We start from the raw sequence: 14061 nt of genomic DNA, 5'->3' as shown, positions 1-14061 counted from the left end.
GGTAAAAATTAGGTAAAGCGGATTTCAGTTTCCCTGCATTTAAATCAAAGGCCACAAGAAACGTCACCTCTGAATGTGCATTTTCTTGTTTGCTTATGGCCTTATACAGCTCGTTGAATACGGTCTTAGTGCCAACATCAGTTTGTGGTGTTAAATAGACAGCTTCGAAAGATATAGATGACAACTCTCTTGGTAGATTGTATGGTTTGCAGTTTATCATGAGGTATTCTATTCTAACAAAAACGAGAGACTTCCTGAACATTAGAGATCGTGCATCAGCTGTTGTTAACAAAGAGACACACCCTCCTCCCTTCATCTTACCCTCGTCTGCCGTCCGGTCTTGACGATGCATAGAAAAACCAACGAGATATATCCAGGTCCTCGTTCAGCCACGACTCTGAGAAATGAAGGATATCAGGTCCCATTAATAGGATCGTTTCGAACGGAGCTCATGCAGTTTGTTCTTAAGTGATTGCACGTTCGTCCAATAGAACAAGAGGGCATTGGCGGTCTATTTGTTTGCCGACATAGTCTCGTCATGGTGCCGGGCCTGCCTCTCTTTCGTCACCACCTCCTCTTTCTAGTCCTGGGGATTAGGGCCTGGTCCAGAGTAAGCTGAGCATCCAGAGATGCCGATTCGTTGAAGTAGAAATTGTTGTACAAATCGAAGTTCTAAATGGCAAACGTTAACTATACTCTTTTATAGGTGACAGTTTCCGAGGTTACACTTGCATGGCCACATAATGACATGGGGACATTTTGGTGGTATTTTTGCTGGGACTGATGGATATCAGTCAGAGGAGCCTTGTCTCTTCCAGACAGTTAGAATGTCAACCTCTTGATCACAACAGGAAGTCTTCTCACACGCGACAATTCTTTGGAGAAGCCCACTAACAGGCCTTAATGGTCGCCCGGCCGGGCCTGCGGTTCCTCTGAGCAGCAATATACAGCTTCCTCTCGGGTCGCTTGGGACCTCGGGGCCCTTGTCTCAACTCTAACGTGTTCACGAGCCAGCGAGTTTATCGGGCCAGCGAGTTTATCAGGCCAGATAATCTACAAGAACCTTCTCCTCTTTTATGATCCTATGATTTGATAAGATTTGATAAAGGTTTTTTACGCTTTTTCCCTCTGATGACCCTACATGCTCTTGATTTGGGGGCAGTTGAATCCTCAGTCGTGATTGGCTGAGGAAAGACCTGGAGTGGGGATACCACAGATGTACTTTTTTGCTCACTGTGTTCATGTTTTTTATGTACAGTGTGTAGGCTTCGGCTGTTTTTAATGGCTACATCCTTTTCACGGACTGTGCTTCAGACAAGCGTGTGTGTGTGTATGTGTTTGTGTGTGTGTACGGACCGCATTGTGTCTCAAAATAGTCAGCTGGAGTGCACTGAGAGTCTGAAACAGATAGCTGGACTTTCCCATGGGGGGGCCAGTGGCTGGGGCCCGAGAAGGGAGGTCTCAGGGCCCCGCCTGGGACAGAGTGGGGGAAAGGGGCCTGGTTCTCATGACACCTGACCCAGTCCACATCCTGTCCTCAGCCCCACAGCGTGGTGTGGTCAGGGGGCCGAGCTGGGCCGGTGGAGAGCCTCTGACCCAAAGGAGATCTGGGTGGCTCTCTGGCTGGACGTAAGGGCTGGACCTAAAGACAGTATGCACAAGCATAGAGGGGGGAGCACATTGATATCAAACCCTATTCAAGAGCAGCATTGGTGGTTTTCCCTTTCATGTTTGTGTCCTGATTTCTCAGGATGGACACATCCACATCCACATCCACTTCGAGCACTGCTCCTTATAATGTATTTGTATTATACTAAGTACTGAATGGTTGTACAAACCTTGTGTTTAGTTGATGGATCCTGTTTCATAAAAGTTGTAGCCCCCTCTACTGGTCAGGAGAAGAGTACTGTTAGAGTAAATCATTTTGATGGTTGTCTGCTATTAGTGTCCCCCCAGGATGAAATTGGAAATACAGTGGCAAGAAAAAGTATGCGAACACTTTTGAATTACCTGGATTTCTGCATAAATTGGTCATACCATTTGATCTGATCTTCATCTAAGTCACAACAATAGACAAACACAGTGTGCTTACACTAATAACACACACATTATTGTATTTTGCTTGTCTATATTGAATAGATCATTTAAACATTCACAGTGTAGGTTGGAAAAAGTATGTGAACCCCTAGGCTAATGACTTCTCCAAAAGCTAATTGGAGTCAGGAGTCAGCTAACCTGGAGTCCAATCAATGAGACGAGATTGGAGATGTTGGTTAGAGCTGCCCTGCCCTATAAAAAACACACAAAATTGGAGTTTGCTACTCACAAGAAGCATTGCCTGATGTGAACCATGCCTCAAACAAAAGAGATCTCAGAAGACCTAAGATGAAGAATTGTTCACTTGCATAAAGCTGGAAAAGGTTACAAAAGTATCTCGAAAAGCCTTGATGTTCATCAGTCCATGGTAAGACAATTTGTCTATTAATGGAGAAAGTTCAGCACTGTTGCTATTCTCCTCACGAGTGGCCATCCTACAAAGATGACTGCAATAGCACAGCGCAGAATGCTCAATGAGGTTAAGAAGAATGTCAGCTAAAGACTTAGAGAAATCTCTGGAACATGCGAACATCTTTTTTGACGAGTCTATGATACGTAAAACACTAAACAAGAATGGTGTTCATGGGAGGACACCACGGAAGAAGCCACTGCTGTCCAAAAAAAAAATTGCTGCATTGCTGCATGTCTGAAGTTTACAAAAGAGCACCTGGATGTTCCACAGCGCTACTAGCAAAATATTCTGTGGACAGATGAAACTAAAGTTGAGTTGTTTGGAAGGAACACACAACACTATGTGTGGAGAAAAAAAGGCACAGCACACCAACATCAAAACCTCATCCCAACTGTAAAGTATGGTGGAGGGAGCATCATGGTTTGGGGCTGCTTTTTTAAATATTATCCTTTATTTAACTAGACAAGTCAGTTAAGAACAAATTCGTATTTACAATGACGGCCTACCCCGGGCCAATTGTGCGCCGCCTATGTATGGGACTCTCAATCACGGTCAGATGTGATGCAGCCTGGATTTGAACTAGGGACTGCAGTGACCCCTCTTGCATTGAAATGCAGTGCCTTAGACTGCTGCACCACTCAAGAGCTAACATAATTTACTTTGCTGCCTCAGGGCCTGGACAGCTTGCTATCATCGACGGGAAAATTAATTGCCAAGTTTATCAAGACATTTTGCAGGAGAATGTAAGGCTATCTGTTTGCCAATTGAAGCTCAACAGAAGTTGGGTGATACAACCCAAAACACAGAAGTAAATCAACAACAGAATGGCTTCAACAGAAGAAAATATGCCTTCTTGAGTGGCCCAGTCAGAGTCCTGACTTCAACCTGATTAAGATGCTGTGGCATGACCTCGAGAGCGGTTCACACCAGACATCCCAAGAATATTGTTGAACTGAAACAGTTCTGTATAAAGGAATGGTCCAAAATTCCTCCTGACTGTTGTGCAGGTCTGATCCGCAACTACAGAAAACATTTGGTTGAGGTTATTGCTGCCAAAGGAGGGTGAACCAGTTATTAAATCCAAGGGTTCACATACTTTTCCCACCCTGCACTGTGAATGTTTATATGGTGTGTTCAATAAAGACATGAAAACGTATAATTGTTTGTGTGTTATTAGTTTAAGCAGAAAGTGTTTGTCCATTGTTGTGACTTAGATGAAGATCAGATCAAATTTGATGACCAATTTATGCAGAAATACAGGTAATTCAAAAGCGTTCACATACTTTTTCTTGCCACTGTATGGATCTGTCTCTGTCCGTTCCTATATCTAAGACACCAATGGCCCAATTTTGAAAAAACTTGGGTGAATGATGCATCTTACCATAGAGATACACATTTATAAAATTACACTGATTGGCCCAAGAGGGGCCCTATAGTAATCAACTGAAATTCGAAACTTTTAACAAACATGTCTCCTGTGCCCTTTGAGCTTGAATTGTTGTTACTAATTGGCCTGGGAGACGACATGTTTACTGTTGCCTTATTTGTTCGTTTATTTAACACAAAGTTGTTAGGTAAAGCAACTATGATTCAAGTAAGATATATTCTGAATGAATTCATACTTTTTGTTTCCTTGATGGTTTATGTGTCGATTCATGTTACCTCGAGTGCAGTGGAGGCTCCTCAGAGGAGGAAGGTGTGAACCATCCTCCTCAGTGAATTTCATAAAAATAATGAAACAATAAAAAAATTATCCTTTTTAGATAAAACTATACTAAATATATTTATGTCACCAAATAATGGATTAAAACACATTGTTTTGCAATGCAGGTCTGCAGGAGCCTCAACAGCACTCTGTAGGGTAACGTCCTCCTCTGTGTACATTGACTTCAATGCAAAACCTAGGAGGCTCATGGTTCTCACCCCCTTCCATAGACTTACACAGCAATTATGACAACTTCTGGAGGATGTCCTCCAACCTATCAGAACTCTTGCAGCATGAACTGACATGTTGTCCACCCAATCAAAGGATCAGAGAATGAATCTAGTACTGAAAGCATAAGCTACAGCTACCTACAGTAGCACTGCAGGGCATAAAATGTGATGAGTAGTTGACTCAAAGAGCGAGAAAGATAATAGTTCAACAGTTTTGAACAAAATCATTCCTTTAAAAATGAAGGAGAAGTAAGAGAAAAGTTGAGAGTTAGCTATATTTCTATTTTTATTTTATTTTTTACTTTCACTTAGCTAGCAAATGCAGCTAGCTAGTTTAGCCTACTGAAACACCTGGCTCAAACAGAGAGGGATGCTATGTTAGCTAGCTGGATATGCAACACTGGAACTCTTCCAAGTCAAGGTAAACGTTTGGTTTTATTAATTTATTGCCACGGGTGTCCCCCCAGGTTTAACTGCTAAATTGCTTGCTTGACTGTACACTGTACTGCATGATTATAGCGGGTTTACTAACCTCTAGTAGCTATGTTGACTATGGTGTTAGCCTACATCGTTGTCACCATATTAGCTATGTGTAGCAGTTAGCGGTTATGATATGAAGGTTTGGCTTAGAAAGGTTTGTTCTTCTGATCACAGACAGCTGATGTGCTGTTCACAGAAGTCCACAAGTGAAGGGAAAAGGTGAGAGTAAGAGTTTGGACACACATACTCATTCAAGAGTTTTTCTTTATTTTTACTATTTTCTACATTGTAGAATAGTAGTGAAGACATTAAAACTATGAAATAACACATATGGAATCATGTAGTAACCAAAAAAGTGTTAAACAAATCATAATAGATTTTAGATTATTGATGACAACTTTGCATACACTTGGCATTCTCTCAACAAGCTTCACCTGGAATGTTTTTCCAACAGTCTTAAAGGAGTTCCCACATATTCCCACCACTTGTTGGCTGCTTTTCCTTCACTCTGTAGTCCAACTCATTCCAAACCATCTCAATTGGGTTGAGACCAGGTCATCTGATGCAGCACTCCATCACATTCCTTCTTGGTCGAATAGCCCTTACACAGCCTGGAGGTGTGGGGTCATTGTCCTGTTGAAAAACAAATGATAGTCCCACTAAGCGCAAACCAGATGGGATGGCATATTGCTGCAGAATGCTGTGGTAGCCATGCTGGTTACGTGTGCCTTGAATTCTAAATAAATCATGACAGTGTCACCAGCAAAGCACCATCACACCTCCTCCTCCATGCTTCACGGTGGGAACCACACATGCAAAGATCATCCGTTTACCTACTCTGCATCTCACAAAGACACGGCGGTTGGAACCAAAAATCTCTAATTTGGACTCATCAGACCAAAGGACAGATTTCCACCAGTCTAATGTCCATTGCTCGTGTTTCTTGGCCCAAGCAAGTCTCTTCTTATTATTGGTGTCCTTTAGTAGTGGTTTCTTTGCAGCAATTCGACCATGAAGGCCTGATTCACGCAGTCTCCTCTGAACAGTTGATGTTGCAATGCCTCTGTTACTTGAACTCTGTGTAGCATTTATTTGGGCTGCAATTTCTGAGGCTGGTAACTCTAATGAACTTATACTCTGCAGCAGAGGTAACTCTTCCTTTCCTGTGGCGGTCCTCGTGAGAGCCAGTTTCATCATAGCGCCTGATGGTTTTTGCGACTGCACTTGAAATTTTCCGCATTGACTGACCTTCATGTCTTAAAGTAACGATTGCCTGGTGTTTCTCTTTGCTTATTTGAGCTGTTCTTGCCATAATATGGACTTGGTCTTTTATCAAATAGGGCTATCTTCTGTATACCAACCCTACCTTGTCACAACACAACTGATTGGCTCAAACGCATTCAGAAGGAAAGACATTCTACAAATGAACATTTAACAAGGCACACCTGTTAATTGAAATGCATTCCAGGTGACTACCTCATGAAGCTGGTTGAGAGAATGGCAAGAGTGTGCAAAGCTGTCATCAATGCAAAGGGTGGCTACTTTGAAGAATCTCAAATATAAAATATATTTTGTTTTGATGTCTTCACTATTATTCTACATTGTAGAAAATAGTAAGAATTAAGAAAACTCTGGAATGAGTAGGTGTGTATAAACTTTTGACTGGTACTGTATACAATGAGCAAATGATCATACTGTTTGTATGTGACTGGTATGAAAGTGAACTGTGTTTTCATGTGATCAGGGGCGTATTCATTCCCCCGATTCTGTTGAAAAACGTTTCTTAAACGGAAGCAAACGTAATGAAATGGGAATAAACATTCCTGAAATTATCCAACTCTCATTTGCAACTTTTGGAGTAACGATTACGACCTAAATCAGCTAGATGCAGGCAAGAATGTGCAAGCCGGGATTGAATATGTCACTGTCTGTCACCTTGATTACTCAAATTTCTCTCGAACTGCGTTGTAAACTTTCATTCATAGGCTAGGTTGTACCAACCTCATGATGGGTATAGGGAAAATTTGAGTATCTTGTAGTAGCCCAAAACTATCGATGTTACATTGAGCTGGGTGAATGGAATATGAATGACAGTCATTCAATATGCTGTAATAGAAACAACGCCATGCTCATAAAACATAAAAAAATTATCATCCTCCCTCATCTTAAACGGCACCGGCCGCCACTGCTCGAGTGATCATGTGTGTTGAGTTGATGATAGTTGACGCCTTGAAAATGGCACAGGGCACAGAGAGCAACTTAGTGAAAATATCATCTTTTAATTATTGATATGACTTGGTAATTGAAAAGTTCATAGCTTTTCCCGATTACATACAAAGTTTAGTACAATTCAAATTCAACAGCCTTACATAGGGCAAATAATTAATGGTACCAATCCTTCATAATAATGGTGTAACAAATTAACTGGCTTCTCATGTCTAAGTATTACAATGTAGCTTACACTTATAGCCTGTGCATAGATTCAAAAACAAAAGAGCATATTGAGCATTTCCTATGTAGAACATGGATATATCAACAATTGTTGTGAATGAGACCAGATATAGGGCTACTTTATCTCAGAAATATATTACAGCATTTTATAAGATGTTCAATTCATAAATCAAATAAATAAATACATTTATAATGAATTAACAACCTAGTTAACCAATACATTTATCATTTGATAAATAAATACATAAATACATTAAATTAATAAATACACAACTGTTTATCGTGGAAGACATGTTGCAGGGAAATTAAGAGCTAATTGGCATATTAAATAATACTGGAATGTAAATTATTGCAAATAAATTAATAAGAATCCATAAAACAATTATAGAATAAAAAATATTAACATTTTAATGTTATTCAGTCATCATCGTCAGTTATCTTCCATGTTCTTGAACAACCCTCATTTACATTATTATTGCTCTCTATCAAAAAGCAGGAAGAGGAAGACGAGTGGTGAGGAGTGCAGTCTTGGACCAGGGTTGTGTTCATTAGGCACCAAATGGAAGAAAACAGACTGAAACAAGGTGAGGGACTATCTGGATAAGTCCAATAATTTAAAAAAGTTTAACCCTCATTTTCATTTTCAGTTGTGATGTGTTTTTAAAAAATTCTGTTACATGCCCTAATATTTCCCAACTCCAGTCCTCGAGTACCCCCAACAGATTCAACTTGTCAACAAATCATCAAGCCCTTGATGAGTTGAATGAGGTGTATTTGTCTGGACATACAATAAAAATGTGTACTGTTGGTGGTAATCAAGGACTGGAGTTGGGAAACACTGCCCGAATGAACACAATATTGGTCTCTCTTGTACAGGAGATATTATCTCAGTGAAACAGACCTGGGTAAATAAGCTGATATGGTGTAAATCTCTGATCAGTCCTCGGGACAGCAGTCCTCTTCGTCTCCGGAGCCCTTGAAGCAGGCCGACTCGTAATGCTTGATCAGGTAGGACTTCAGTGCAAAGCTCTTGCCGCAGCGCTTGCAATCATAGTGCTTGAAGGCCGAGTGCGTCTGCATGTGGGCACGCAGGTTGGAGCGGTCCGCAAACGCTTTGCCGCAGTGGGCACAGGCGAACGGCTTCTCGCCCGTGTGCGAGCGCATGTGACCCTGCAGCAGCCACGGTCGGCTAAACGCCTTGCTGCACACTCCACACTCATGCCGCAGGTCGTGGGTGAGCATGTGCATGGCCAGCGCCGGCATGGACACGTAGGCCTTATGGCACGTGGGGCACTTCCTAGCCTGCTGTCCTTCCAGGCTGCGGTGTGTCTGCTTGTGACGGCTCAGGTTGGACGAGGTGGCGTAGGTCTTGCTGCATTCGCTGCACGTGTGGCGCCCCGGTCCCTTAGACTTTCCGGGCTTCCCTTTGGCAGCCTTGGACCCTGTGGATCCTGTGGAGCCCACTTCTGCAATGCTGTTTCTCTCCTCACCTTTGGTTTTTGTTTTCCTGTGGTTGGCCCTTCTCCGAGAGCGGCCGTCAGAGATGAGGAAGGCGTCCACCGTGTAGCTGCTACTGTCCGACTCGGTGGTCATGCCTGAGCAGGGGCTGTCGGGCTGCTCCATGTCATGGTCGGAGTAGTCCTCCCCCCCGCTGCCCCCTGTGCTCCCTGGGGAGTACAGGGGCCCCGCGGAGAGCCCGGTCTGCCTCCTCGAGCCAGGATCCTTTGTGCTCTGGCATATTGAGGGGATGACATAATCCTGGATGTAGCCTGTAGCAGGTTTGGAAGAGACAGATTTGGAATAAATAAGTGCATTTTTGGCAACAATTGTGGCATTTTAAATGTATAGCCTTTATACAGATTTTTACAAAATGCATTTCACAAGATATGTTTTTTTGGTCTAAGATTCTATGGTTTTATGATTCCAGCATTCTTTCTGATTCCAGTTGAAAGCATTTTTTTTTTTTATTGTTGAGCCATTGAGTGAAAGACAGCTGATCTGAGTCTTCCATGCACTGCGGATCAATATGAAACTGTATACAGGAAACCATTTGCAAGTGCTTGGTTCAGCAAGCTTTGCGAATTAAATATGAATGACTCTTCAGTGCACACTCTTGCACCGATCAATACTCATCCGGCTCAAAACAAGTAATGCACCCCAAATGGCACCCTATTCCCTATATAGTGCACTACTTTTGAACAGGACCCACAGGGCTCTGGTCAAAACTAGTGCACTATGTAGGTAATAGGGTGCCATTTGGGACACATACAAGGACTATCATTACTAGCTATCAAAAAGACCATCACAGACTAAATGCAAGTTCTATGCACTGACATGGACACAACAGTCATAAAATTAAACACACTTGTTAGTTCTCCACAACTGATACACCTGTCGCCATCCCATCCCATGCCACCATATCTAAATCTGTTATCGTAGTGGGGGCCAAAACAAAACTGAATGTCTCAGTAGAGAAATCCCACAAAGCGCTAAATCATTTTAATCAGATCATTCTCCATCTGTGGCGTGTTGAAAGTGCTTGTGAGTATGGTAATGGGTAGATTGAATGACAGGTGCAGTGTGATTTGGGGATGGGAATGGAAAGGGGGAGGCGAAGGGGGGTTATAGGCTGATCTTTACAGCAGTGCACAATATATTATGCTCCCCCTTGCAACACAAAGGGAACCAGACAGCTGGCATCCTAATTCTGGGAACAAATGATCCTGCGAGCCAAAGCTCTGTAGTTATGATGGACATTCCAATAACAACACACCACACATTTCTATGGAAGTGTTTTTTCCTGAAATCATAGCATCAATTGACAAAACCTCGTATACATCTAAGGTTGATTGCACTCCCCTCTCATTTTTTTGTATCAATGATAAACTAATGATGTTACATAAAGCATGTTGCCCTTTTCCATTTGAGTTTATATTTTCAAATGAATACAATTTTTTTTACCATTTAACATTGAGTTTTGTCAGTTTATCAGAAAATGAACGGTATTTTGTCAATGGATTTTAGAGAGAGAAAGAGAGGGTTTTGAATTGCTACAATTTGACCTCCCCGTGTGTATCTCGCATCCTGTAAGATCAGATGAGATGAAGGGATGAAGAGCTAGAGGACTGGAGGGGGTGGGGGTGTGATAACAGATAAAGGCTCAAGGGCAACAGCACCAGCTAAGGACAAACCAGTCACATGTGGATATCTGCTTTCTGGTGGTGGTGGAAAGGTTTTAGACCTCACAAAGGCTTGGATGGGATTTTGAGCCTAATGCACGCATCCATGTGTACCATTATGCATGTACACAATAGTATTAAAGCCAAAGCCTGTTGTGTGATCTGCGTGGTATTAAACTGATTGGTCCAGAGTGACCTGAATACTATTTAGCGTCACTGGAGGCATGGGGCGGACTGGGTTGGGGAGGGTTGGCCGGTGGAGGGGTGGGGGGAAGGGGGTGGGGGGATTAAATAGCAACATCACAGGCTTAAGGAAAAACATGTATCAAGGGGTTGGTCCATTTATAAAACAAATTTAACAAGTATGTTTTTCATTCCATTTCTGAACAAATACACTATTTCATTTTTTTTGAAAACCTACAACTCTAAACTATATACAACAAGCACATTAACAATAAAAATGTGCTTTTTTACTACATGTTTGCAATGTGTAGACAGAAATGTTAAGTAATCTCAACTCACCATTTTCACTCAAACGGACCGCCAAGTTGGTGGCGGACTCGGTGATGGCACGTGTGAGCGTGTACGATCCGTCCGAGTGATGCTGATGATTGGAGGAGGAGTAATCGTGGACCTTCAGTTGCTTCACCAAAAAGGAACGTGGCATTTTCTTGATGGGCTGGTCCTAATGCCACATATGAAGAAAAAAACAACACAGGAAAAAGCCAAAGAGCTGCACACTACTTCAGGACAGCCCTTTAGAAAAGGCCCCAAGTCAAAGAAAGCCAAAATGGAGGTGAATGACGCCAACGGATGCTCTGAGATTTCCCTCACTACTAAAACTCCCAGGCCTGAATAGTCTGAATAGCCTCAGTCTGAATGCCAGAAAGAATGGAAACCGAAAGAACAGAAGAGAAAGTGCTAGGAAAAAGTGAAAGCCAAAGAGGAAAGTAAAGACAGAGGAAGAAAGAAAGTGGAGATAGAGAGATAGAGACAGTGTGAGAGAGAGGAGAGGAGATGGCTAGACTAGCTGAGCTCAGCACTAGCGCAGGCTTTTATATGGGGCACGAACCCCCAAAGATCAGGTGGTGCCTTTGGAAAAGGGAGCCTACTTAGCATTAATCCATCAAACATCCCCGGGGACACACATCAAATTACCACGAGCCGTCTGTGCATCCCCGCACAAGCACCCACACACACACTCACGAGCGCACACACACACACTGCAGCCAACCCCAGTCAACTCCCCCTCCTCTCACCCCATCTCTTTCACCCCTTCATCGCTCCACACAGAGAGAGAGAGCAGACAATAGCACCGCTGAAGCATGTGGGTGACACTACACACAACATCTTGTCCCCTATTGTCTTCCAATGAAGTAGCTAACATTTTATTGCTGACTGCCCCCCAAAAAACTGTTATGTGCCTCTTCCTCCCCACCTTCTGATATTTTAATCTTCAAAGGCTAAATGCTGATTAAAATAATTTAATTTCATAAATATCATCTTCTTTGATAATGTATTTTTATATGATTATATAAGTGGGGATATGGATTTTAACAAATGGCAATATCCAGTGCCTTCAGAAAGTATTCACACCCCTTTACTTTTTCCACATGTTGTTGTGTTGCAGCTTGAATTTATACGGATTAAGATTTATCGGCAACCAATTTGACAAAGCTTGAAGAATTTTGAAAAGAATAATGGGCAAATGTTGCACAATCCAGTTGTGGGAAGCACTTACAGACTTACCCAGAAAGACACAGCTGTAATCACTGCCAATGGTGATTCCACAATGTATTGACTTAGGGTTGAGAATACTTAAGTAAATGACATATTTCTGTATTTAATTTTCAATAAATGTGCAAACATTTCTAAAACATGTTTTCACTTTGTCATCATGAGGTATTGTGTGTAGATCGGTGGGAATAAAATATTTCATCCATTTTGAATTCAGGCTGTAACACAACAAAATGTGGAATAAGTCAAGGGGTATGAATACTTTCTGAAGACTGATGCTTTAAAATGTGATTGTAGCTATAACCCATACAGATTGATTTAGATGTAAAGAATGGAGGGTGTCATATTGCAATGTGTATCCTTCGAGCATAAACCACTTCTGAATATTCTACATTGGTAATGCATTTGATATGTTGTTTACATACATTTTACATTCACATAGTTTACATTTCTGAGATACTCCCAGCTGCTATTTTTCACTAACATTTCTTAGTTAGAGCCACCCTTTGCGTTGATGACAGCTTTGCACACTCTTTGCAGTCTCTCAACCAGCTTCATGAGCTAGTCATCTGGAATGCATTTCAATTAACAGGTATGCCTTGTTAAAAGTTCATTTGTGGAATTTCTTTCCTTCTTAATGCGTTTGAGCCAATCAGTTGTGTTGTGACAAGGTAGGGATGGTATACAGAAGACAGCCCTATTTGGTAAAAGACCAAGTCCATATTATGGCAAGAACAACTCAAATAAGCAAAGGGAAAAATAGTACAAATAAAGAAAAACCCTTGAATGAGTAGGTGTGTCCACTTTTGACTGGTACTGTATATATATGTATATATAGCCGATATGCCTTATTTTGTTTTATTTCCATTAGGGGAAAAACATGACTCTTTTCATAGAAGGCACAAGTTAATTGTAGAAAATGTGCAACCCTGGGAATCGGTGAAGATATACATTGCAATCGGTGAAGATATACATTGCACATGTTTGGTTTTCGCATTTGTGTGTTTTTCCTCTATACATAATTGATTAATCTTGTGTGCGACTGTGCCCCATTTGACTAGCTTACTACATAGTAAATAGGGCCACAGAGTGTGTAACGGGAGAGTGGCTATTGGGGTCTGTTTTAGTAGCGATAAGTGAGATAATTTGTGCTAATCGCATCCAGTCATTAGTGGAGGACCCTCTGCAAAACAAATCCTGGTTCTTTTCACTAAGAATGTCTTTTCAGCACTTCGCTCAAGTCGCTTTCTTCACCACCTGACAATGAGACAGCTGCAAGCCAATGAATGAGCCTGATTGTCTTTTCCATTTAATCAGCAGTTACCAGTGAGTGAATCGGAGAAAAGAGAAGAATGAACTTGCTTTCACTTTCACTACACTTGTTCCCTTCACTCACTCATTTATGAGTATGTGCTGACTTGAAAATGTAGAATAAAAAAAAATATTTTAGTTTGGTCATACACTTAATGTAACACATACAAACATTTTGTTGACTTCAGCTCTATGTCTGCTGGGAGAGACAATCCTAGGGGATTCTGTACAGGACAAACACATGGCAAAACCTCAACTTTCGTTTGGAGCAGAATTGAATTTCTGTTTGGAGAAACAATACTACAATGTCCACAAGGATTCTGCATAGGACAAGCACATGACAAAACCCATACTTGAAAAGTAACTTGAAAAGGCATTTACAATAAACTCTATCCTCACCGCCCCCATCCCACCCAAAGATATTAAAGCAAGGAGGTCTGATGAGAGGTTACGGAAGAT

At 41.7% G+C, this 14061-nt stretch overlaps 1 protein-coding gene across 1 annotated transcript; it reads right to left on the bottom strand.

Annotated features, from left to right (window-relative positions):
- Positions 1 to 8311: 8311 nt before the first annotated feature.
- Positions 8312 to 11221, bottom strand: LOC120026442 (transcriptional repressor scratch 1-like). The gene is made up of 2 exons (XM_038971309.1): positions 11077 to 11221; positions 8312 to 9144 (listed from the first exon to the last, which is right to left on the bottom strand). The coding sequence occupies exons 1-2, from the start codon at positions 11219 to 11221 to the stop codon at positions 8312 to 8314; spliced, it is 978 nt and encodes a 325-aa protein (XP_038827237.1).
- Positions 11222 to 14061: the final 2840 nt, after the last annotated feature.

Source organism: Salvelinus namaycush, chromosome 2, assembly GCF_016432855.1.
Source record: "Salvelinus namaycush isolate Seneca chromosome 2, SaNama_1.0, whole genome shotgun sequence".
NCBI classification, from domain to species: domain Eukaryota; kingdom Metazoa; phylum Chordata; class Actinopteri; order Salmoniformes; family Salmonidae; genus Salvelinus; species Salvelinus namaycush.
The sequence above is the reverse complement of the archived record's forward strand: the minus strand, read 5'-3'. Positions and strand labels throughout refer to the sequence as shown.

Bases quoted from the DNA above. Each gene is read 5' to 3' on its own strand.
- LOC120026442 (XM_038971309.1), bottom strand. From the start codon at position 11,221: ATGCCACGTTCCTTTTTGGTGAAGCAACTGAAGGTCCACGATTACTCC. The intron at 9,145-11,076 runs GTGAGTTGAGAT...AACCTGCTACAG, and splicing joins GGTCCGTTTGAGTGAAAATG to GCTACATCCAGGATTATGTC.